This window comes from Coregonus lavaretus (genome assembly GCF_964263955.1).
Source record: "Coregonus lavaretus genome assembly, chromosome: 5".
Classification (NCBI taxonomy): Eukaryota; Metazoa; Chordata; class Actinopteri; order Salmoniformes; family Salmonidae; genus Coregonus; species Coregonus lavaretus.
The window spans coordinates 10,963,220-10,990,134 of NC_139992.1; the positions used below are offsets into that span (position 1 = coordinate 10,963,220).

The window sequence follows — 26,915 nt, forward strand, 5'->3', positions numbered from 1 at the left end:
CTACTATTGTCAAACCCCCATCCTATCCCCAAAGGAAAGTCTGTGGGCATCACATGGGATCGTCACCCCTGCCAAGCCTCCAATGTACCCAAGGAGCATTGGTCTCTGGAACTATAGTCCCCAAATATATCACGTGACATGACATCTGCTCTCAGTAGTAACCAAGAGAAACAAAGCAACTGCAAGGGGGAGGAGAGCGCGCGCTCTATTGCTTACCGCCGAGGAGGAGCTTGTCTCCGGAGTTCAGTTCACAGCATCAGTACCGAAACTTGCGCTGTCCTTACCCTGCGCTGTTTCTTCTAGACAAAAATAATAATAATCTAAGCTATTTATAGCTGGTAATCTATAGCTAAAGGCTGGTGCCAGGTTTGGGTTCTCCAAGACCGGGTATGAGCGTTTCCTTTTGAAGGATATGGTCACAACCCCGGTCTCAAAGTGGAGCCACGCACATCTCGGATCGGCGCGCTCCTCCAGGGGCTAGGATGCGCGCCCGGAACGTCAAGGTTCTTTCCCGGGTTTGGGTCTGAACAGGAATCCACTGCCCCGGGGCGCCGAGGCAGGAGGACCCAGTCGACCCGTACCAGGATGCCGGTGATGAGAGGTCTGTTGGCTCCGCAGAACACCTTCCTGGACACCATCGCCACCCGCTTCGATGGCACCCGTAAGTAACCAACCTCCAGGTCATAAAGCGGGTATAGGTCGGCTAAAAGCCTCTACTGTTTTTAACTTTCAGGGCTTTCTTTATAGCCTACCCAGTAATATCTTAGTGACAAAGCACCGGTCTCCACACTGAAAGGATTGCTCCACTGAAATCCATTTGATTGGTGTGTTTCCACGCAGGAAACGGACATTTCCATTCTACTTTCATTTCCATTTATTGACAGTATATGCCTATTCATCCCATTTGTGCGTTAAAGCATTGTCTTTACCGTGTTATTATAATCGATAGCTGATGTTTTCTTAAATTGGCTTTAGCAAAAAGTTTGCATATTGTTTTGTGTGCTTTCTTGGTTCAGTGGTTTCTGTCGGGCGCACAACTGAGCTCCGCATGCTTGAAGGGGTCATTGTAGCCTATAATAAACACATCGTATTATAACCCTTTCTCTGCCTACTATTGTAGCCTACGGGGTGCATGTTGGTGCTGTCATCTTCAGGACAGGAATACCGGTTTACTTAACGGAGGAATAAACACACATGTCCATCGTTGGTGTTTTAACCAGAACGGGGGAATGCCCTTTCTTTCTTTTCGCACATGCGCAGTCATACATCTCTCATAGGGCATGACTGTACCAGTGTAAAAACACAATTTAATAACATATTAGTCTATATGTTAACAGTGCATAATAATACACAGCAAATGCAGTTATTGCTACATCGGGACATGACTGATTTAGACATCACATTCAGAAATCCGCATAAAACAATTTCCAAGTTTACAATTGTGCACGTGGATAGATCGGGCTTGATTCTTAAGTGTCGGGGTAATTGAGCGCACCTGCTATGTTTAACTGCGATACTGCAGTCCATTGTTTAATACTGCACTGGCTGCTAATGTCCATCTACCACCTTTCACCTCAGCTGTCTCCAACCTAGCTCTCGAAAACCCTTCTTCATATTTAGGATTTACAGCGCTTACATTCGATCACTGATGGGGCCACGTGAACTACAATTCCAACGCAGCGTTTTAAGGTTTAGAAACGTCAATAATCATCAAATCAAATTGTATTTGTTACATGCGCGGAAAACAACAGGTGTAGACCTTACAGTGAAATGCTTACTTACAAGCCCTTAACCAACAATGCAGTTTTAAGAAAAATGAGTGTTAAGAAAATATAGATAAGTAAAAAATAAAAAACGAAATAATTAAAGAGCAGCAGTAAGATAACAGTAGCTAGGCTATAAACAGGGGGTGACTGGTACAGAGTCAATGTGGGGGCAACAGGTTAGTCGAGGTAATTGAGGTAATATGTACATGTAGGTGGAGTTAAAGTGACTATGCATAGATAATAAACAGAGAGTGGCAGCGGCGGGTAGTCCAGGTAAATTTGATTAGCTGTTCAGGAGTCTTATGGCTTGCGGGTAGAAGCTGTTAAGAAGCCTTTTGGACCTAGACTTGGCGCTCCGGTACGCTTGCCGTCTGGTAGCAGAGAGAACAGTCTATGACTAGGGTGGCTGGAGTCTTTGACAACTTTTAGGACCTTCCTCTGACACCGTCTGGTATAGAGGTCCTGCTCTCATGCATGCTTCAGTGTTGCTTGCTTCAAAGCGAGCATAGGAGTAATTTAGCTCGTCTGGTAGGCTTGTGTCACTGGGCAGCTCGCGGCTGTGCTTCCCTTTGTAGTCTGTAATAGTTTGCAAGCCCTGCCACATCCAACGAGCGTAGTACGATTCAATCTTAGTCCTGTATTGAAGCTTTGCGTCTTTGATGGTACGTCGGAGGGCATAGCGGGATTTCTTATAAGCGTCCGGGTTAGAGTCTCGCTCCTTGAAAGCGGCAGCTCTACCCTTTAGCTCAGTGCGGAAGTTGCATGTAATCCATGGCTTCTGGTTGGGGTATGTACGTACGGTCACTGTGAGGACGACGTCATCGATGCACTTATTGATGAAGCCAGTGACTGATGTGGTGTACTCCTCAATGCCATCAGAAGAATCCCGGAACATATTCCAGTCTGTGCTAGCAAAACAGGCCTGTAGCTTAGCATCTGCGTCATCTGACCACTTCTTTATTGACCGAGTCACTGGTGCTTCCTGCTTTCATTTTTGCCTGTAAGCAGGGATCAGGAGGATAGAATTATGGTCAGATTTGCCAAATGGAGGGCGAGGAAGAGTTTTGTACGCGTCTCTGTGTGTGGAGTAAAGGTGGTCTAGAGTTTTTTTCCCTCTGGTTGCACATTTAACATGCTGGTAGAAATTAGGTAAAACAGATTTAAGTTTCCCTGCATTAAAGTCCCCGGCCACTAGGAGCGCCGCCTCTGGATGAGCGTTTTCCTGTTTGCTTATGGCCTTATACAGCTCATTGAGTGCGGTCTTAGTGCCAGCATCGGTTTGTGTTGGTAAATAGACAGCAATGAAAAATATAGATGAAAACTCTTGGTAATTAGTGTGGTCTACAGCTTATCATGAGATACTCTACCTCAGGCGAGCAAAACCTAGAGACTTCCTTAATATTTGATTTTGTGCACCAGCTGTTGTTTACAAATATATACAGACCGCCACCCTTTGTCTTACCGGAGGCGGCTGTTCTATCCTGCCGATGCAGTGTAAACCCCGCCAGCTGTATGTTATCCATGTTGTCGTTCAGCCACGACTCGGTGAAACATAAGATTTAGCCTCCTGTAGCTCAGTTGGTAGAGCATGGCGCTTGCAACACCAGGGTTGTGGGTTCGATTCCCATGGGGGGCCAGTATGAAAAATGTATGCACTCACTAACTGTAAGTCGCTCTGGATAAGAGCGTCTGCTAAATGACTAAAATGTAAAAATTACAGTTATTAATGTCCCGTTGGTAGGATATTCGTGATCGTAGCTCGTCTATTTTGTTATCCAACGATTGTACGTTAGCTAATAGGACTGATAGTAGAGGCAGGTTACCTACTTGCCGTCGGATCCTTACAAGACACCCGACCTACGTCCCCAATATCTCTGTCTCTTTCTCCTGCGAATGACAGGGATTTGGGCCTTGTCGGGTGTCTGAAGTAAATCTTTCAGTCCGACTCGTTAAATAAAAAAGATTTGTCCTGTACAAGGTGAGTAATCGCTGTCCTGATATCCAGAAGCTCTTTTCGGTCATAAGAGACGGTTGCAGAAACATGATGCACAAAATAAGTTACAAATAACGCAAAAAGACACACACAATAGCACAATTGGTTAGGAGCCCGTAAAACGGCAGCCATCTACTCCAGCGCCATCGCTTTCAAACCGGTTTTCAAAACATATGCTGATATGCCCCTTATCTTTCATATCAGCGAGAAAGAGTCTTTCAAATAAATTATATGCACTCACTGTAGCAGTTTTGCACAGATCCACAAGCTGTGTGTGCCTCCAGTTGATGACCTACACTTCCTCCCCAGTTACACTAATACACACACAGGTGTTCGGAGCATGCTAGATAGCTAATTAGCACAGGTGGCCATGCTTGTCTTCCATCTGTCTTCCATAAACAAGCGCCGCAACGTGGAGATATGGCCATGTGGGAACACTAACGCTAACCCTATAAAGGTGTGTATCAATTGAACATTTTGTTAAAAATATATATCTCGCTGATATGAAAGATAAGATCCTTATGCTTCCAAAACCATACCGCAAGCAATGCGTGTTCGTGTTCAGACCAAGTGTCAGGGCTCTTAACAAAACTCCCCCTTACAGAATATGCCTTTATCCAGTGACTCTTATGTGTAGTGTAATGGAACTGAGAGTCATGGTCAAGGGCTATCTCCAACCTTTATGTGATTTGATCAGAGAATAATTGTTGATGTTGTTTTATAGCTGCATATTTCTAATTCAGTAAAGCAGTAAACACTTTGTATCTGAAAGGGCGAGTTTCAAAAGGTTTTAGGGCACATGCCGGGGAAGTGGGGGGTCGAGTTCCAAGCAGGGCTGCTTGAGCCTTGTGTGTCTCTCTGTGTTTTGATCCATTGTGATTAGGGTTGAATGGCGGGAATCTCCATCTGGGTTTTGGGGGTCACCTTATTTTTGAATTGTGAAGATTATTCATTTTAAATTGCAGCTGCAGAGTTTTTAAAAAGCCTATCACTCGAGTATTGTTGCTTTAAATCAGTGCATGCGCGAGCAGTCTCACAGTCTTTCTCTCTTTCCATCTGTATCTGTATTTGTATTTGTATTTATTATGGATCCTGGGGTACAGCAAAATTAAGGCAGTTATACAATTTAAAAACATTGCAATACATTCACAGATTTCACAACACACTGTGCGGCCTCTGCATCAACTCCATTCAAATTGCATCCAAAATAGAAAATCCTGTTCTAGATTGATATATAGTGCATTCGGAAAGTATTCAGACCCCTTGAGTTTTTTCACATTTTGTTAAGTTACAGCCTTATTCTAAAATTGATGATATTAATTTTTTCCCTCATCAATCTACACACAATACCCCATAATGACAAAGCGAAAACAGGTTTAGAATTTTTTGCAAATGTATAATAAAAACAGAAATACCTTATTTGCATAAGTGTTCAGACCCTTTGCTATGAGACTCGAAATTGAGCTCAGGTGCATCCTGTTTCCATTGATCATCCTTGAGATGTTTCTACAACTTCATTGGAGTCCACCTGTGGTAAATTCAATTGATTGGACATGATTTGGAAAGGAACACACCTGTCTATATAAGGTCCCACAGTTGACAGTGCATGTCAGAGCAAAAACAAGCCATGTCGAAGAAATTGTCCGTAGAGCGCCGAGACAGGATTGTGTCGAGGCACAGATCTGGGGAAGGGTACCAAAAAATGTCTGCAGCATTGAAGGTCCCCAAGAACACAGTGGCCTCCATCATTCTTAAATGGAAGAAGTTTGGAACCACCAAGACTCTTCCTAGAGCTGGCCGCCCGGCCAAAGTGAGCAATCGGGGGAGAAGGGCCTGGGTCAGGGAGGTGACCAAGAACCTGATGGTCACTCTGACAGAGCTCCAGAGTTCCTCTGTGGAAATGGGAGAACCTTCCAGAAGGACAACCATCTCTGCAGCATTCCACCAATCAGGCCTTTATGGTAGAGTGGCCAGATGGAAGCCGTCTTGGCTGTGTGCTTAGGGTCATTGTCCTGTTGGAAGGTGAACCTTCGCCCCAGTCTGACGTCCTGAGCACTCTGGATCAGATTTTCATCAAGGATCTCTCTGTACTTTGCTCCGTTCATCTTTCCCTTGATCCTGACTAGTCTCCCAGTCCCTGCCGCTGAAAAACATCAAGACAGCATGATGCTGAGTCTTTTAGGTGCCTTTTGGCACTCCAAGCGGGCTGTCATGTGCCTTTTACTGACAACGCAGGAGTGGCTTCGGGACAAGTATCTGAATGTCCTTGAGTGGCCCAGCCAGAGCCCGGACTTGAACCAGATCGAAGGTGCTTCAACAAAGTACTGAGTAAAGGGTCTGAATACTTATGCAAATGTAATATTGAAGTTTATTTTTAATACACTTGCAAAAATTTATAAAACCTGTTTTTGCTTTTTCATTATGGGGTATTGTGTGTAGATTGATGAGGAAAAAAATAAACATTTAATCCATTTTACTTTACGAATGCACTGTATATAGCCCTATATATACAGTGCCCTCACCTAATATTGGCACCCTTGGTAAATATGAGCAAAACGGGCTGTACATTTTTTTTTTTTATTGTTTATCCTCTTGGTCTTTCATTCAACATATTCACAAAAATCTAACCTTTAATTAAAGTAAAATAATTGAAAGAAAAAATAAATTATCATAAAACAAATATTTTTCTCAAGTATGTGTGCAACAATTATTGGCACCCCTTCATTCAATACTTTGTGCAACCTCCCTTTGCCAAGATAACAGCTCTGAGTCTTCTCCTATAATGCGTAATGAGGTTGGAGAACAAATGGCAAGGGATCTGAGACCGTTCCTCCATACAGAATCTCTCCAGATCCTTCAGATTCCGAGGTCCACGCTGATGGACTCTCCTCTTCAGCTCATCCCAAAGGTTTTCTATGAGGTTTAGGTCAGGGAACTGGGATGGCCATAGCCAAACCTTGATTCTGTGGTCAGTGAACCATTTTTGTGTTGATTTTGAGGTGTGCTTTGGATCATTGTCCTGCTGGAAGATCCAACCACGGCCCAGTTTAAGCTTCCTAGCAGAGGCAGTCAGGTTTTTGATGTAATATCTGCTGGTACTTGATGGAGTCCATGATACCATGTATCCTAACAAGGTGTCCAGGGCCTTTGGTAGAAAACATCAAAGATCCACCACCATACCTCACAGTGGGGATGAGGTACTTTTCTGCATGGCTTTCTTTCTGTCTACGCCAAACCCACCTCTGATGTTTGTTTCCAAAAAGCTATATTTTGGTCTCATCTGACCATAGAACCCGGTCCCATTGAAAGTTCCATTAACCTTTGGCAAACTGTAGGCGCTTGAGTTTGTTGTTTGATGACAGTAAAGGCTTTTTTATGGCAACCCTCCCAAACAACTTGTGGTTATGTAGGTGGCGTCTGATCGTAGTTTTGCAGACTTTCTGCCCCCAAGACCCAACTAACATCTGCAATTCTCCAGCTGTGATCCTTTGAGATTTTTTGGCCACTCGAACAATCCTCCTCACTGTGCGTGGGGTCAATATAGACACATGTCCTCTTCCAGGCCAATTGTTAACATCTCCAGTTGCTTTAAACTTTTTAATTATTGCACTGATAGCGGAAATGGGCATTTTCAACCGTTGAGCTATTTTCCTATAGCCATTTCCTGATTTGTGCAGCTCAACAACCTTTTGTGGAAAAATATGTTTTTCATTTATTTCACTTTATTTTTATTTTTATTATACTTCAATTACATTTTTTTTCAATTGTTTAAGCACAATTTTGAAAACAGGGCCCGGTTTGTCAAAACAATACACACAATTAGCACAACCCTACACCAAAGTAGCACAACACTTCAGATCATTTGCAAAATGGAACACTTTTGTCAAAACTATACACGACTTCATAAAAACAATATTTTGTTACCATACGAAACACACACATTTCATATGACTTCAATCTTTTTGAACCAGTTACACACTGCTGTTGTTAACCTAAAACACTTTTAGCAAGTCTAATTCTCAGTGATTAGAGTACTGTAAATTAAGTACACAGAGAAAGTGCAACTCTACAAACACAACACAAGACCAATGCTGCAGACTGAGGAAAATATAATTTATTTCTCTCCATATACCCAAATCAGTCAACATGTCAACATGGAGAATCACAACAAAACATGTCCCAGTTTTCATGCTACTACAGTAGTGTGCATAACACTGTTAGCTCAGCAAACAACAGACAAACGTAAAATACTGTATCCAGTACAGGTTACAATACAGTAAATAACAACAACAACAAACATAAAAAATTATCTGAAAAAAACGGACTATTGTACAGAAAATACTACAGTAAACATACTATACATTATCTCTTCGCCTAGCTGGATCTGGCCAGAGAATTTCATCAACATCACAAGCAATATCCTCATTAGCAAGACAATGCGGGAAGAACCGTCTTGAATGTCGAATCCATCCTTGCACAGCTGCGGCGTCGACTTGGTCACAGGCGTCCTCCATGGCCTGAATGAGGGGTACCTGAGCCTGGGGCTGGAGATCGTAAACCTTCCACCGCCATGCAGAGAAAAACTCTTCGATAGGGTTTAGAAACGGAGAGTATGGTGGAAGGTATAGTACTGTCAACTGTGGATGGTGTTGAAACCAGTTCTGGACCAAAGCAGAGCGGTGGAATGACACATTGTCCCAGATGACAGTGTATTGCATCTGGTGCATTTCATTACCTGCTGTGACGATGTGGTGCAATCGGTCCAAAAATGCGAGAATGTGAGGTGTGTTGTAAGGGCCCATTTTGGCATGACGGAGGAGAACCCCATGCTGTGAAATGGCAGCGCAAAGGGTGATGTTACCCCCACGTTGCCCTGGGACATTGATTATAGCCCTGTGGCCAATGATATTTCTGCCTCTCCTTCTTGCTTTTGTGAGGTTGAACCCTGCCTCGTCAATATATATGAATTCATGCAGGATTTCCTCAGCATCCATCTCCAAAACTCTCTGAAATACAGTGAAAGACAAGATTGTGTAGTTCAGGATAGGTCTAGTATACAGTCAATGTAAAAAAGTAATGTGTGCAGTATGCAACATCACAGTGCTAAAGTGAACAATACAAACCTCCTCATACTCATGCCGCAGCCGTTTGACCCTCTCTGAATTCCGCTCAAAAGGCACTCGATAAAGTTGTTTCATTTGAACCTGATGTCTTTTCAGGATGCGTGCCAGTGTTGACTGAGAGACCTGATGGACATTATTGATAATGTCATGGTCACCGATAATGTTGGCTTATAGTTCTCTGAGCCTGATAGCATTATTGGCCAAAACCATGTTTATTATCTCTCTCTCTTGTTCTTGCGTGAATATGGGCCCCCTTCCTCCTTGTCGTTCCCGACCCTCAATCCTATGTAGAGAATAATACATGTAACTTACTGTACAATGTCACACAAGTGCTGATATGGTGCATACAATAAGCGGCTGATTACTGTAACTGTAGACAGATCTTCTTTTACCTGTTTTCCTGTCGAAAAGTCCTTCCCTCAGCGTCAATCCGTGGTTCACAACATGGTCCACTAGTTTTGCACGAATGTCATTTGATAAGTTTGGTCCTCTTCTTCTTTATGCACGTTCTCCTCCTGCTTCAGGTCTTCCTCGACCTCTGGCTCGGCCTCTGCCTCTTCCTCTACCTCCTTCTCCTCCTCTGTGTACTCCTCCTCTCACCCTCACTCTTCTTCTGACTCCTTCCATTTTGGTTGAAGGCAGGTGAACCTACCTGCTGCATTTTTATAATGCTTAAACCTAATTGGTGTGTCTACAATTTAGCAATCATGTGTTTGTGCACCTGATGGCTGTGTTTAACAGATTGGCTCATAGGTGTGGTAATTTGACAGTCAGTGCTTTGGAATTGCAAGGAAGTGACATCATGATATACTTCTGTGTCTGATGTATACAAGTGTGTTTAGTGTTTTGCAAATCACTGTGTGTAATGTTTTGCAAATAGTGTGAAGCTGACAATGTGCTTACAGTTGTGCAAATCTAGCCTTGTGTTTTGCTCCTTGAGTGTAAGGTTTTGCTAATTGTGGGAAAAGTTTAATTTTAGTGTGTAAGCAATCGTAAAAAACTGTAAAGGTTTGATTTGAGATAATATTTTGAATGAAAGACCAAGAGGATAAACAGCAAAGAAAAAAGATTCACAGCCCGGTTTGCCGAATATTAGTGGAGGGCACTGTAGATGTCCTAGCCTACCTCTTTCAGGTAATACACTCAATGCAGTATTAGCCTTATATTTAGCTAATTCATGATGGGTTATGCATAATAAGCTTCTAACTTATAGCCTCTGTCTCTTGCGCAATACGCACACACCTGTGCTCCGCTGGCCTCTCCTTAGAAAACGCTCATTAGCTCTTGGAGTCTCATGCAGGAAAAGCTAGACTAGAATAGCTTGCTGGAAATGATTTTTATTGCATTTCTAATACCGATAGACTATTCAAAGCTCTTGTTTGCTGAATGTTAAATACAGCAGCCAATAGAACTCAGGGGTAGTTTGAAAGAAGAGCAAATGCACGATGGCAGTAGGCTATAGCAGTTATTTATTCAGACCCATAACCATTCAATCTTCTTGAGGAGAAGTGAAAGCCTTCTGCATCTAATTCTAGTCCTATATTATTCAAGGATGTCATTAGAATGATGAAGATAAGGACAACGAAATGTACAGTATTTGATTTAACTGTTGAAAACGAGGAAGGAATGAAGCAACTTTGTAGGCCGTAGGTCATGCACCAGAATCACATGTTCTCTCCCTGCTTTATCATGGTTTGAACGATGTCCGTAATTCCAGTCCATATAAAACAGTATAATACAATACAGTACAGTTCACACTCAAAAATATTAGCCTACTGGAGCTAGTTTCATTTATTTACCCAAGAGAGCATATAGCTAGCTACATCTATGGGCTTTTATGTTTTTCTGTTGTGCGTAATGTGCAGTAGCCTATATCATATACACTGAACAAGAATATAAATGCAACATGTAAAATGTTGGTCCCATGTTCCATGAGCTGAAATAAAAGATCCCAGAAATGTCCCATACGCACAAAAATCGTATTTCTCTAAAATGTTGTGCACAAATTTGTTTACATCCCTGTTAGTGAGCATCTCTCCTTAGTGTTTATACTTGCGTACTATTGTTTGTACAGATGAATGTGGTACCTTCAGCCGTTTGGAAATTGCTCCCAAGGATGAACCAGACTTGTGGAGGTCTACAATTTATTTTCTGAGGTCTTGGCTGATTTCTTTTGATTTTCCCATGATGTCAAGCAAAGAGGCACTGAGTTTGAAGGTAGGCCTTGAAATACATTTTCAGGTACACCTCCAATTGACTCAACTGATGTCAATTAGCCTATCAGAAGCTTCTAAAGCCATGACATCATTTTCTAGAATTTTCCAAGCTGTTTAAAGGCACAGTCAATTTAGTGTATGTAAACGTCTGACCCACTGGAATTGTGATACAGTGAATTATAAGTGAAATAATCTGTCTGTAAACAATTGTTGGAAAAATTACTTGTGTCATGCACAAAGTAGATGTCCTAACTGACTTGCCAAAACTATAGTTTGTTAACAATAAATTTGTGGAGTGGTTGAAAAACAAGTTTCAATGACTCCAACGTAAGTGTATGTAAACTTCAGACTTCACAACTGTATATGCTTTTGAATGACACTTCTGGTTTTGGCGGGAAATACCGGGTTACCCGGAAGAAAATTGATTTATTCTCGGGATGGAATTTTTGTAAAATAATGGCAAAACATTCTACCCTAATTGTGATGGAGTTTCCATAGTGACAGTCTGTGAGTTGCGTAAGAGAGTGTTCCCCTAAACCATTTGTGTGTGACAGCTTGATAAAAGCGCTATCTGACGCCGGTGTGAACACGCCGAGAGGCAGATCCAATCTCATCCATTCCAACAATCCGTCCTCACCCTCCCTCTCCCATTCCTCACCCTCTCCTCTCCTCACCCTCTCCTCTCCTCATGCTCCCCTCTCCAAAACCTCACCATCTCCTCTCCTCACCCTCTCCTCACCCTCTCCTCACCCTCTCCTCTCCTCATCCTCTAGAGTCTAGAGGAAGATAAGAGCAGATGCTCAAGGCACACTAACTTTAGCTCATCTTACTACCACTTTGGATTGATGTGGAATAAGTCTTCAGATGCTGGTGGGAATTGTTGCTCTCTTAACTAATCCTGTCATGAGGTTTTTTCATTTAGTTGAAAACCTTAATGTGGCTCTTCAGCAGATAGTGTATGATTAAGTCACGGCTTTATAAAGGAAAATTGTGTGGAACACAATCATACATAGATATAGGCAGTCGGGATAATCTGTTATTGAACGCTGCAGTGTGTGTGTGTGTGCGCGCTTCACCTGTCAATCAATGGACTTTCTTGACATTTCCTCTGGTCACCCATGCATATTAGCCTACTAATTGTCTGTAATTATTTATATTATTTTCTCTGTCATAGGCATGAGGGCATTGTGTATGACTCCAAGAGCGCTCTCCTTTGAAAACTAAATTAAAGAGCCAAAACAGTCCTTGGTCTTTCTTGAGAGCAGGCAAGATGCCGACTTTATAGTACCCAACTTTATACAAACCGTTTAGCCTAATTAACTTGGCACCCTCTAGTCCTCAGTCCTCAGTGCTGGAGCCGCTTCAACAGTTTGACTGTAGTCCAACCCAACCAAGTGACTCAAGTATCCACCAGAACTCAGAACCAGACAGAACTCAGAACGCAAGAAGCCCCTCCAACTTCCAACGACTATACACTACCGGTCAAACGTTTTTGAATATGTGTTATTTCATAGTTTTGATGTCTTCACTATTATTCTACAATATAGAAAATAGTAAAAATAAAGAAAAACCCTTGAATGAGTGGGTGTTCTAAAACCTTTGACCGGTCGAGTATATCCAGATTAACGAATGCTGGCTCATCCAACAGAGATCCATCCACACATGTTCTTTCACAGAGCCATCCACACACATTATTTCCAACTATCCTGCATCCAAATGAACTCTGCTCATCAAGAAGAGGTCCACTCAATTTCTCCTCTGAGATCTACAAAAACACAGGCCTTTTTGTCTTTATTTTTTCTATTTGCAGTATTCGTTTGCTGTTCACACTAATTACCCACCTCCAGCAATCTAAGTGCAGTCATTGTAATTAACTCCCATGGATGTCAAGGATTCATTGCGACCTCTCTGTGTTGTCAGACATGGGACAGGGATCTGCCGAGTGTCGGAACCAGAGCGTTTCAACAAAGCATCTGCGGAGCTAAATATAAAGCCATTTTGTTCTTGCATCTCGCTGTTGCCTGCGACAAACAAACACGCAAAGCTTTGTGTTTTATAAACAGTCTGACAAAGAGATACAGAGAAACACATTTCCCACTGGGCACAGACGTCAATTCAACTTCTATTCCAGGCTGGTCCAATGTAATTTCATGGATATGACGTGGACACAACGTTGATTCAACAACTGTGTGCCCAGTGGGTTCCTTCTAAAGCTCTCATTGAGAGAGAGAGAGAGAGAGAGAGAGAGAGAGAGAGAGAGAGAGAGAGAGAGAGAGAGAGAGAGAGAGAGAGAGAGAGAGAGAGAGAGAGAGAGAGAGAGAGAGAGAGAGAGAGAGAGAGAGAGAGAGAGAGAGAGAGAGAGAGAGAGAGAGAGAGAGAGAGAGAGAGAGAGAGAGAGAGAGAGAGAGAGAGAGAGAGAGAGAGAGAGAGAGAGAGAGAGAGAGAGAGAGAGAGAGAGAGAGAGAGAGAGAGAGAGAGAGAGAGAGAGAGAGAGAGAGAGCCTGTCTAGGCTTTAGCTCAGCATGGTAACACAGTCTAGTGGTGCACAGGGCACAGAAGACTCAAGGTTCAAACAGTCAACTGACTGCCATGTTCCAGATTCACAAGAAGGTTAATCCACCTTATGTCTTTATCTTAACACTGTAGGAGATGCTGTGTGGCCTAAGGACCACTGCCGCCCCATGTCTAGTCACATCACACGTCTCCCCAGTGTCACACCTTCAACCTGAATCATACTTCTGGAAACATGATGCTGATGCTCTTATTTATAGGCCCCCTCTCGGGATGACGGATGTTATTACTTTTCCTAAGTTGGCTGAACCTTCTTTCTCCCCTCTCGGTATGATGCATGCAGTTTACTACCACGCTCTGGTATACAACAACAGGCCAAGTGTCAGAGCCTCTGTCTGCATTTCATGGTGTGGTTACACATCTCCCACGTCTCTACCACCACCACCACTACCACCACCACTACCACCACCACTACTACCACTACCACCACACCCACCACCACTACCACCCCCACCCCCACTACCACCACCACCCCCACCCCCACCACCACCACCACTAGCTGTCAAAAGCTTAATGGGCTTAAAGTGAGAGTGACATTGTAATGAATAATGTCGTCTTCTGTTGATTATCTATTTTAGATATGGCCATACTCAGTGGCGGACTTAACATTAGGCAGAAGAGGCAAATGCCTTAGGCCTTACATCATCAAGGGGCCTCGTGAGCTGGGCATTATTTAAAAATAATATTTTATCTGCTTGAGGCCCCCCATGCTGCGCATTTTTGACCACATTGTTGACAAAAAGTTAAATGAATCCATACAGCCAATTATTATTCATAATAGATTAATAATTTATTTCCATACAACTACATATATTTCATACCAATATTAATATTTTCTCATAATTGTAGAAACATATAATAAATAATAATAATATGCCATTTAGCAGACGCTTTTATCCAAAGCGACTTACAGTCATGCGTATGTGGGATGGTACCAGTGTCAGAGGATGAGGAGCGTATGTGGGATGGTACCAGTGTCAGAGGATGAGGAAGGGGTTCTCTCCTTGAGTTGCCGGTAAACGATGAACAGTGTCTTGGTGGTCTGTCCCGTGGTCGTCCCCAGTCCAATGGCTTCTGGGATACGAGCCTCCTGCAGATGCTCAGATAGGGCCGTCAGTTTCGTGTCATTAATCACCAACTGACTGGTTCATAATAAAAGACTGTTCTACCCTGACAGAGTTCCCATGCATTTTTTCACATGATATGATTGCAAACATGACATGAAATTAAGTTTCAGAAAGAAAGAATGTGCCAATAGCATGATGGAGATAAGGAGCCTAGGTACAAAGATGGGAAAAAGGAAAGAAGGAAAGTGTAGAGACACGGCGAGAGGAGCTGGTTAGGCAGCAGAAGGAGCGGGGGTTAATGAAGGAACCCAGTCCCGCTCCTCGCACCAATCAAGTGGTGCGTGTCGCCAGTCCGGTCCGGCCCGTTCCTGATTCCCGCACTAAGCCAGTGGTGGGTGTTCCCAGTATGGTTCGGCCCGTTCCTGCTCCTCGCATCAAGCCAGTGGTGCGCGTCGCCAGCCCGGTCCGACCTGTTCCTGTCCCTCGCACCAAGCCAGTGGTGCGCGTCGCCAGCCCGGCCCGGCCTGTTCCTGCTCCCCGCACCAGGCCAGTGGTGCGCGTCACCAGTCTGGTACGGCCCGTTCCTGCTCCCCGCACCAAGCCAGGGGTGCGCGTCGTCAGCCCAGTCCGGCCCGTACCTGCTCCTCGCACCAAGCCAGTGGTGCGTGTGTCCAGTCCGGCACGGCCCGTGCCTGTTCCACTGGTGCCTGGTCTGGCACTGGTCAGCTGCTCCACTCCGGAGCCAGAGCAATCCGCTCCACCGGGGTCAAGTCCAGCTCCGGTCAGCAGCTCCACTCCGGAGCCAGAGCAGTCCGCTCCACCGGTGCCTGATCCAGTTCCGGTCAGCGGCTCCACCCCGGAGCCAGAGCAGTTCGATCCACCGTCGTCGGGTCCAGCTCCAGTCAGCGGTTCCAGTCCAGACCCAGACGTCAGCCCCTCTCCAGGTTCGGGGTCTCCCACACCAGGGTCCAGACAGGGCGTGGTACTTCGTGGGAGGAAGGAGAGAGGAAGCAGCGCGCCAAGGTCCAGACCAGACCAGGGCCGCAACGGGGAGGTGGAGAGTAAGTGGTGGTCACACCCGGAGCCGGATCCGCCTCCGAGGCGGAATGCCCACCCAGGCCCCTACCCTGTTAGGTTTATGTGGCGCGGTCTGGGAGAATAGGTGCTGCCAAAACAACAAAGTTGGACCCAGATGTGTCTTATCATAGTGGCAGGACTGCTAGCTGATGAAAACGAGGTCCTAAACCAGCTGATATCGGTAGGCCTAGGCTGAGAAACAGAGGTGATTGCAGTTGAGAGGATGAGGGAGAGAGGTAAAGGTCCCAGGGTCGTGAAGGTGGAGTGTCAGCCGTGGAGGAGAAAGTTTCCATGTTACGAAAAAAACTAAAGCTTTGAGGCCATCCCACACCGATCGCCTTATAGAATTTAACTTCAAGATGCTGATGAGGGAAATCCCAGGAGGAAAGGACTATTTCGTCACGGGAAGCGGACGGGTCATGAAACGAGACCAACCATAGGGACAACGCGGACAAGGACATGGGGTGGACAGACCTACTACATACTGAGGGGCTTCCCATCCCTTACGGCAGGGGTTCCCAAACTCGGTCGATTTCAATAGCGCATTGGAATGTTTACAGATGGACTACCTTGAACAATAAGTTACGGATAACAATACTAAAATCCTTAAACCCAGACATTATCTCTATAAATGAAACACATTTGCGTCAGCAAGAAACTATTGACATTGAAGGGTATGTATGGTATGGACACAATAGAATGTGAAAGCCCCCAGGGCTCTGGGGGAGTGGGGATATGTGTAAGGTCTGAGATGAAAGCATATACAATTTAAATCATCGCTAAAGTCATAGAAGGAATTATTGGTTTGCGCTTTGAACATAGGGAGTCAGATTATTGTTTTGTGTTTTAATGCTATTTGTCACCTGACCAGTCCACATGGGGTAGAGATGCATTCTCCTTCTATAGTAATTTGTTAAGTCAAGTATACCTACAGTGGGGAAAAAAGTATTTAGTCAGCCACCAATTGTGCAAGTTCTCCCACTTAAAAAGATGAGAGAGGCCTGTAATTTTCATCATAGGTACACGTCAACTATGACAGACAAAATGAGAAAGTCACATTGTAGGATTTGTAATGAATTTATTTGCATATTATGGTGGAAAATAAGTATTTGGTCAATAACAAAAGTTTCTCAATACTTTGTTATATACCCTTTGTTGGCAATGACACAGGTCAAACGTTTTCTGTAAGTCTTCACAAGGTTTTCACACACTGTTGCTGCTATTTTGGCCCATTCCTCCATGCAGATCTCCTCTAGAGCAGTGATGTTTTGGGTGCTGTCTCTGGGCAACACGGACTTTCAACTCCCTCCAAATATTTTCTATGGGGTTGAGATCTAGAGACTGGCTAGGCCACTCCAGGACCTTGAAATGCTTCATACGAAGCCACTCCTTCGTTGCCCGGGCGGTGTGTTTGGGATCATTGTCATGCTGAAAGACCCAGCCACGTTTCATCTTCAATGCCCTTGCTGATGGAAGGAGGTTTTCACTCAAAATCTCACGATACATGGCCCCATTCATTCTTTCCTTTACACGGATCAGTCGTCCTGGTCCCTTTGCAGAAAAACAGCCCCAAAGCATGATGTTTCCACCCCCATGCTTCACAGTAGGTATGGTGTTCTTTGGATGCAACTCAGCATTCTTTGTCCTCCAAACACGACGAGTTGAGTATTTACCAAAAAGTTCTATTTTGGTTTCATCTGACCATATGACATTCTCCCAATCCTCTTCTGGATCATCCAAATGCACTCTAGCAAACTTCAGACGGGCCTGGACATGTACTGGCTTAAGCAGGGGGACACGTCTGGCACTGCAGGATTTGAGTCCCTGGCGGCGTAGTGTGTTACTGATGGTAGGCTTTGTTACTTTGGTCCCAGCTCTCTGCAGGTCATTCACTAGGTCCCCCCGTGTCGTTCTGGGATTTTTGCTCACCGTTCTTGTGATCATTTTGACCCCACGGGGTGAGATCTTGCGTGGAGCCCCAGATCAAGGGAGATTATCAGTGGTCTTGTATGTCTTCCATTTCCTAATAATTGCTCCCACAGTTGATTTCTTCAAACCAAGCTGCTTACCTGTTGCAGATTCAGTCTTCCCAGCCTGGTGCAGGTCTACAATTTTGTTTCTGGTGTCCTTTGACAGCTCTTTGGTCTTGGCCATAGTGGAGTTTGGAGTGTGACTGTTTGAGGTTGTGGACAGGTGTCTTTTATACTGATAACAAGTTCAAACAGGTGCCATTAATACAGGTAACGAGTGGAGGACAGAGGAGCCTCTTAAAGAAGAAGTTACAGGTCTGTGAGAGCCAGAAATCTTGCTTGTTTTGTAGGTGACTGTCACGATCGTCATTAGATGAAACGGGCCAAGGCGCAGCGTGATAAGCGTACATGATTTATTAGATGTACAACACACGAACAAAAACAACAAACGATACGTGAAGTCTACAGGTTCACCAACACAAACCTACACGGAACAAGATACCACACCACACAAATGCCAAACGACTACCTAAGTATGGTTCCCAATCAGAGACAACAAGCAACAGCTGATTCACGTTGCCTCTGATTGAGAACCACCCCGGCCAACATAGAAACACAAAACATAGAAACTAACACCCTGGCTCAACATGAAAGAGTCCCCAGAGCCAGGGCGTGACAGTGACCAAATACTTATTTTCCACCATAATTTGCAAATAAATTCATAAAAAATCCTACAATATGATTTTCTGGATTTCTTTTCCTAATTTTGTCTGTCATAGTTGACGTGTACCTATGATGAAAATTACAGGCCTCTCTCATCTTTTTAAGTGGGAGAACTTGCACAATTGGTGGCTGACTAAATACTTTTTTCCCCTACTGTTTATACAGAAGCAGATGATATTTACATATGTGGGGATATTAACAGTCGAATTGGGAGGTTAGATGACTATATAAATGATATTGATAATATTCCATCGTGCGTTGCTTTGGATGACTTTGTTAATCATCATGGGGAAACCCTATTAGAATTCCTTCGGGACTCTAAAATGTGTATCATTAATGGAAGGATATGCCCCTTAAGCGATAACTTTACATCCATATCTGGCAAAGGAAAAGCTGTGGTGGACTATAGTTAACCTCCATGACTGTCTAGAATGTTTTTGGAATTTAAGGTGTTACCCCCTACACAGATGGTTGAAGAATGCAGATGTTTTGACTTTTCTGTTGGCCATGAACTTTCTCAACCAGGTATTACTGTGCATCACTCAGGCAAAATATACATACCCCGCATACGCCTAAATGTAAGAAAATAAATGTGCCAAATTACTTTCTATGTTCTGAAATAGCATGTAGAGCTCTGTTGGAACTCATTGAATCTCTGCAAAGGTGTCAAGAAAGAACATTTGATTTAGATGTGTGGTATGAAACATTTTGTGATATCATATATTCTGAAATGGGAAAAAATGATGTGAATAAAGAATAGACCCCCAAGTCCAGGAAAGTTTACAAGCCGAATGTGACGAGTACTGAGGATACCAAGAGGTAGGACGCAGACGCAGGAATCAACAATGTAAAGGTTTACTTTACACTGAGCAAGAGAACAACAAAGAGCGAGTACACGACATGACACTAACAATCACATAACAGCACAACACTGAACAGTCCAGGGCTATATAGGGGTGGTGAGGAGATGAGGTGCAGGTGCGCTGGAGGTGATTAGGGTGCGTTGGGTTTCCATTCCGGTGTTGTCGAGGTGGTGCGCTGAGACCGGTGGCTCAGTAGACCGGCGAATCAGAGCGCCGGAAGGGGAGCAACGGGAGGAGACGATGTCCTCCGGAAGTCCATAATGCCGGAAGACCTGTTGGAACAGGACCTCAGCGACCTGGAGAGCAGAAGGAAGACCAGTTAGTGGCAAAAAACGGCATGATTTGGAAAACCGAACTACCGTCAGAACGTGGGAGGTCGGTGACAAAGTCTATGTACAGGTGTGACCAAGGTCGCTGAGCCACTATGAAATGAACTAGTTTGCCTGCCGGGGCATTCCGAGGTGTCTTTGTTTGGGCACATACGGAACAGGAGTTGATATAGCGGGAGACATCAGTAGCCAAGGTGGGCCACCAGTATTTTTGTGAGAGAGAATGTAGGGTGCGTGTCAAACCGGAGTGCCCTGCCGTAAGGGTGGTGTGCTCCCAGATCAGCAGGCGGTCATGGACCCTGGTGGGTACATACACACGCACCGGAGGGGCATTGGCAGGCGCTGGGTCCTCCTGAGCCGCCAGGCGGATGTCTTCGTCCACATCCAAAACAACATGTGCCACGATGAGAGACGGAGGCAGGATAGGACACCCCAGATCCTACCTTTCTCCAGTATGGTGCATCCTGGAGAGTGCGTCGGCCTTCACATTCTGGGATCCTGGGCGGTAGGACAGAATAAACTGAAAGCGAGTAAGAAATTGGGCCCACCTGGCTTGACGAGAGTTCATCCGTTTCGCTGCCCATATGTGCTCCAAATTCTGGTGGTCAGTGAGAATCCGGAATGGATGGACTGCGCCCTCCAGCCAGTGTCTCCATTCCTCCAGAGCGAGGACCACCGCCAACAACTCCCTGTCTCCAACTCCATAGTTCCTCTCTGTGGGGGTAAGCTTTTTTGAGAAAAAGGCACAGGGATACATTTTCTCTGGCTTACCTTGCCACTGGGAGAGGACCCCGCCCACGCCCTCCTCAGATGCGTCCACCTCCAGGATGAAAGGACGAGCCGGATATGGGTGTTCTAGGAGGGGCGCTGTGGTGAACCTCTCTTTCAGCCTCTTGAAGGCAGCGTCAGCCTCAGGGTTCCAGGCCAGCTTCTGAGGCCCACCCTTGAGAGAGGTGAGCGGGGCGGCTCTGGAGCTGAAGGACCTGATGAAACGGCGGTAGAAATTTGTGAAGCCCAGGAAGCTCTGTAGGCCCTTGATGGTGGTGAGGACTGGCCATGACCTGACAGCGTCCGTCTTCGCTCTTTCCATGAACACCCCCTGAGGACTGATCCTGTATCCCAGGAAGGAGATGGCCTGTTGGTGGAATTCGCATTTCTCCCCCTTCACCAACAGGCTGTATTTCCAGAGGCGGAGTAGGACCGCTCGGACGCCCCTGACGTGCTCCTCAAATGTAGCCGAGTAGATCAGGATATCGTCGATGTATACCACCACCTGTCTACTCAGCATGTCTCGGAACACGTCATTGATGAAGGACTGGAACACGGAAGGTGCGTTGGCGAGGCCGTAGGGCATGACGCAGTATTCATAGTGGCCTGATGTAGTGCTGAATGCCGTCTTCTACTCGTCTCCTTTCCGGATTCAGATCACGTTGTAGGCACTCCTCAGGTCCAACTTGGTAAAGTACCGGGTCCCTCGCAGCTGCTTGATGGCCGACGGAACCAGAGGGAGGGGGTACCGGTACTTGGTGGTGACTGCGTTCAGCCCTGGTAGTCAATGCACGGCCTCAGTCCTCCGTCTTTTTTGGCCACGAAGAAGAAGCTGGCGGAGGCAGGAGAGGTAGAGCGTCTGATGAACCCCTGTTTCAGGGTCTCCGCCACATACTTCTCCATGGCCTCAGTGTCCACTATGGAAAGGGAGTAAATGCGACTCTTCAGGGGGTGTTGTCCCTCCAGCAGGTCAGTGGCGCAGTCCCAGGCCCTGTGAGGAGGGAGACACGTAGCCTTGGAGGCAGAGAAGACATCGGAGAGATCTGCGTACTCACGTGGAATGTTGGGCTGGAGGGCGGACTCCGGACTCTCCACTGATGTGGAACAACAAACCACCGGCAGGCAGGACCTCCGGAATGAGGGGGACCAGGCTGTGATCCTCTTGGTGATCCAATTGATGGTGGGGTTGTGTAGTCTGAGCCAGGGCAATCCCAAGACGATCCGGTGAAGGTTGTGACGTGACGATGTGGAAGGACAGCTCCTCGTGGTGCTCCGGTAGTGTGGGAATGGTGATGGGGAGAGTGACGTGCGTAATGGTGCCTGATCCGAGTGGTTTATTGTCCAGCGAGGTGACGTGTAATGGAGACGGCAGTGGCACGGTGGGCAACCCCCATTCAGAGACCAGCTCCCTATCGATAAGGTTCCCCGCTGATCCAGAATCTATCATTGCCGTGGAAAGCGAAGAGAAGGAAGAACCATTCACCGTTAGGGGAAATAAAAACAATGGTTTGGTGACAGGTGATGACGGAACACTCACGGAGCGGCGACGGGAGTCATACCGCCTAGATAGGGAGCCGCCAGGAGATCTGTGGTCCGTGGTGGTGTAGGGGGTGCTGCCCACCTCCATGTGTGAGGACTTGGAGGCAGGGCGGCTTCCATAGTTCAGATGGGGTGAGTGTCGAGGCTCCGGGTGGTGTTGGGAACGCCGTCGGTCTCTCAACATGTCGTCGAGACGAATGGACGTGGCGATGAGGGTATCAAGGTCCATCTCGTTGTCCCAACATGTGAGTTCCGTCGTGATGTCCTCCCGTAAGCCTCTCCTGAAGGCCGTGCACAGAGCACGCTCATTCCAGCCAGAAGATGCCGCCCCCGTGCGAAAGCTCAGGGCGTACTCGAACGCGGCCTCCTCTCCCTGGTGTAGCCGGAGGAGACGCTCACCCCCGTCCTTTCCCTCCGTGGGATGATCGAACACCGCCCTGAACCGATCAAGGAAGGTGGAGTAGGGAAGCGCCGCGGCCTCACCTCCTTCCCAGACTGCCGTGGCCCAATCCAGTGCCTTTCCCTTTAGTAGGGAAATCACCAGCGCTATCCTGGCTTGGTCTGATGGAGATGCCCCATGCTGACGCGCCAGATACAGTAAATCCTGTAGCAGGAAGCCTCTACATTTAGTCGTTTTTCCGTCATAGCGCTCCGGCAGGGCGAGGGGTCCCTCAGACGTTAGTGATAGCACAGGAGAAGGTGGACTAGGTGCACTCGCCGCTCCCTGAGGTGGAACCGGAGCGATGGTCAGTTTATGCAGCGTTTGGAGCACTTCCTGCATGGAGGCGTTCAGCTGGGCAATCTGCTGCTGGTGCTGGTCGAGGCACTGGGAAACTCCAGGAGGATTACCTGCTGCATCCATCTTCGTGAGGTGTGTGATTCTGTGACGAGTACTGAGGATACGAAGAGGTAGGACGCAGACGCAGGAATCAACAATCTAAAGGTTTACTTAACCCTGAGCAAGAGAACAATAAAGAGCGAGTACACGACATGACACTAACAATCACACACAACACAACACTGAACAGTCCAGGGCTATATAGGGGTGGTGATGAGATGATGAGGTGCAGATGCGCTGGAGGTGATTTGGGTTTCCATTCCGGTGTTGCTGAGGTGGTGTGCCCACACCGGTGGCTCAGTAGACCGGCGAATCAGAGCGCCGGAGGGGAGCAACGGGAGGAGACGTGACACCGAACAAGCCTTACTGGAATGATTAGATTAGGGACTTATGGTCTGTAATGCGCAAGGCCGAGCACTTATTTATACAGTGTAAAGATAGAGATACAAGAGAACATTTAAGGAAGGAATTCAAGAAAAAGACTCCACCTATTCAAACGGAGATATCAGAGAGGGAAGTTATTACACCTTGAGGAGATACAGACAAGAAATCCTCAACAGGTTTGGAGCCAAATAAGTAAGTTAGGACCAAAATTCCAATGGAAGTCAGGGAAGACCAGGGGGGCTGAACTCTGATATTACACAGGTACTTAATGAGTGGGAGAAGGGGTTTGCTAGTTTGTTCTCAGGTAACAAAAATGTGGCATATTCAGTTTTGTAGAAACTGGCGCATTTATAAAAAAAACTAAAACAGAAATACCTTATTTACCTAAGTATTCAGACCCTTTGCTATGAGACTCGAAATTGAGCTCAGGTGCATCCTGTTTCCATTGATCATCCTTGAGATGTTTCTACAACTTGATTGGAGTCCACCTGTGGTAAATTCAATTGATTGGACATGATTTGGAAAGGCACACACCTGTCTATATAAGGTCCCACAGTTGACAGTGCATGTCAGAGGAAAAACCAAGTCATGAGGTCGAAGGAATTGTCCGTAGAGTTCCGAGACAGGATTGTGTCGAGCACAGATCTGGGGAAGGGTACCAAAAAATGTCTGCAGCATTGAAGGTCCCCAAGAACACAGTGGCCTCCATCATTCTTAAATGGAAGAAGTTTGGAACCTCCAAGACTCTTCCGAGAGCTGGCCGCCCAGCCAAAGTGAGCAATCGGGGGAGAAGGGCCTTGGTCAGGGAGGTGACCAAGAACCCGATGGTTACTCTGACAGAGCTCCAGAGTTCCTCTGTGGAGATGGGAGAACCTTCCAGAAGGACAACCATCTCTGCAGCACTCCACCAATCAGGCCTTTATGGTAGAGTGGCCAGACGGAAGCCACTCTTCAGTAAAAGTCACATGACAGACCGCTTGGAGTTTGCCAAAAGACACCTAAAGACTCTCAGACCATGAGAAACAAGATTCTCTGGTCTGATGATACCAAGATTGAAGTCTTTGGCCTGAATGCCAAGCGTCACGTCTGGAGGAAACCTGGCACCATCCCTAAGGTGAAGCATGGTGGTGGCAGCATCATGCTGTGGGGATGTTTTTCAGCGGCAGGGACTGGGAGACTAGTCAGGATCGAGGGAAAGATGAACGGAGCAAAGTACAGAGAGATCTTTGATGAAAACATGCTCCAGAGCACTCAGAACCTCAGACTGGGGCGAATGTTCAGCTTCCAACAGGACAACGACTCTAAGCACACAGCCAAGACAACGCAGGAGTGGCTTCGGGACAAGTCTCTGAATGTCATTGAGTGGCCCAGCCAGAGCCCGGACTTGAACCCGATCGAACATCTCTGGAGAGACCCGAAAATAGCTGTGGAGCGATGCGCCCCAACGAACCTGACAGAGCTTGAGAGGATCTGCAGAGAAGAATGGGAGAAACTCCCCAAATACAGGTGTGCCAAGCTTGTAGCGTCATACCCAAGAAGACTTGAGGCTGTAATCACTGCCCTTATGGGGTATTGTCTGTAGATTGACGAGTGGAAAAAAACAATTTAATCCATTTTAGAATAAGGCTGTAACGTAACAAAATGTGGAAAAAGGGAAGGGGTCTGAATACTTTCCGAATGCGCTGTATATACACTATATATACAAAAGTATGTGGACACCCCTTCAAATTAGTTGATTCGGCTATTTCAGCCACAAAATCAAGCACACAGCCATGCAATCTCCATAGACAAACATTGGCACTGTCCTAGGATGCCACCTTTCCAACAAGTCAGTTTGTCAAATGTATGCCCTGCTAGAGCTGCCCGGTCAACTGTAAGTGCTGTTATTGTAAAGTGGAAACGTCTAGGAGCAACAATGGCTCAACTGCGAAGTGGCAGGCCACACAAGCAGTTTGGGGAAGGCCATCTCGTGTTTCAGCCTGACAATGCCCCTGTGCACAAAGTGAGGTCCATACAGAAATGGTTTGTCGAGATCGGTGTGGAAGAACCTGACTGGCCTGCACAGAGACCTGACCTCAACCCCATCAAACACCTTTGGGATTAATTGGAATGCGGACTGCGAGCCAGGTCTAATCGGCCTACATCAGTGCCCGACCTCATTAATGCTCTTGTGGCTGAATGGAAGCAAGTCCCCGCAGCAATGTTCCAACATCTAGTGGAAAGGCTGTTATAGCAGCAAATGGGGGACCAACTCCATATTAATGCCGATGATTTTGGAATAAGATGTTCGACGAGGAAGTGTCCACTTTTGGTAATGTAGTGTGTATATATATATATTTTTATATTTTTATTTATTATTATTATTTTATTATTTTTACTGCTCTAGGGATATAATTATTGCTTGGATAACCTTATTTATTATTATGTATTGATTTATTTTTCTCTATATATGCGGTGCGCACTGCAGAGATACATGGGCTACATATAGTAAGACATAGGGGCGCCATTTCGCTCGCTCGGATGCTTTCTACGTTGAGATCGTTTCAGCCACTTGCGTATTGAAGGAAAGTTGGCGGGGACACAGTGTACTGTTCGGATGTTGTAATTATTTTGGATGAATGTGCTATAAGGTAGCCAACTTTTTGAAGTGATTTTTGTTTGACAATATAGTGAAAACATCATGACTGGTTGCTTTCATGGCACATTAAAAGGTAATACATTTTTACAATTAAATTACATGTATTTTCTATAAAATCCATAAAACAATTAGAGTGGGGGGGGGGCCTCCAAATCACTAAGTCTGCCCCTGGCCATACTACAGTGTTACAGGTGTATAATAGTCTTGGAGCCATACTGTAGAGGCCTATAGAGATATATGGCTCTGGCTGTATAGTATAGTGTCACAGAGGTACACTGGTGTTCATGTATCATTAAGGTTAATAGCTTGTGTCACCACAATGTGTTCTGTATAGCGGTCAGCTAATTGCTCCTCCCTATAATGCCTGGTTTCCCTGCACCAACAAAGACCAAATGAGGAGAGGGGTCATGACATTGAGAGGCTCGCCTCTACCAATCATAAGGTCTTATGAAGGCCTAGGTTTAGATCCAGAACCTGCTGCCTTTTAAAAAGAGGCAGAGCACAGGTGTTAAAATGTCAAGATGTCTCTTTACCTTCTCTCTCCCCTGGGGATTATTTGATTTGAGCGTGGCAATTGCTTCGGCATATTTTAGCTCCCTGTGTCTCATTCAACCTTGTGAAGGAGGAGGAGAGAGAGAGAGAGAGAGAGAGAGAGAGAGAGAGAGAGAGAGAGAGAGAGAGAGAGAGAGAGAGGAGAGAGAGAGAGAGAGAGAGAGAGAGAGAGAGAGAGAGAGAGAGAGAGAGAGAGAGAGAGAGAGAGAGAGAGAGAGAGAGAGAGAGAGAGAGAGAGAGAGAGAGAGACGAGAGAGAGAGAGAGAGAGAGAGAGAGAGAGAGAGAGAGAGAGAGGAGAGAGAGAGAGAGAGAGAGAGAGAGAGCTTCTCCGGTTCTTCAGCTACGTGGGCTTTAATACCGAAATAGACACAAGATTAAGTCATTAAAGAGGATGTCAGGCCGTGTTCAAGACGAGAATGAATAAATGACGGGACAGAATGAGATAAAAATGACCCAGAGCCTCTCAGCCTGTGCCACAGAAGTAAATGAAGGTGATA

At 45.8% G+C, this 26,915-nt stretch overlaps 1 protein-coding gene across 1 annotated transcript in view; it reads left to right on the top strand.

Annotated features, from left to right (window-relative positions):
- Positions 1 to 435: 435 nt before the first annotated feature.
- Positions 436 to 26,915, top strand: part of LOC311128802 (voltage-gated delayed rectifier potassium channel KCNH8-like) — a gene marked incomplete at its 3' end in the record, with an annotated part of 155,412 nt that continues 128,932 nt past the window's right edge. Inside the window, exon 1 of the mRNA XM_084161035.1 lies at positions 436 to 661. Coding sequence (XP_084017161.1) covers positions 586 to 661 — 76 coding nt within the window. The 5' untranslated portion in view covers positions 436 to 585. The remainder of the gene's footprint in view (positions 662 to 26,915) is intronic.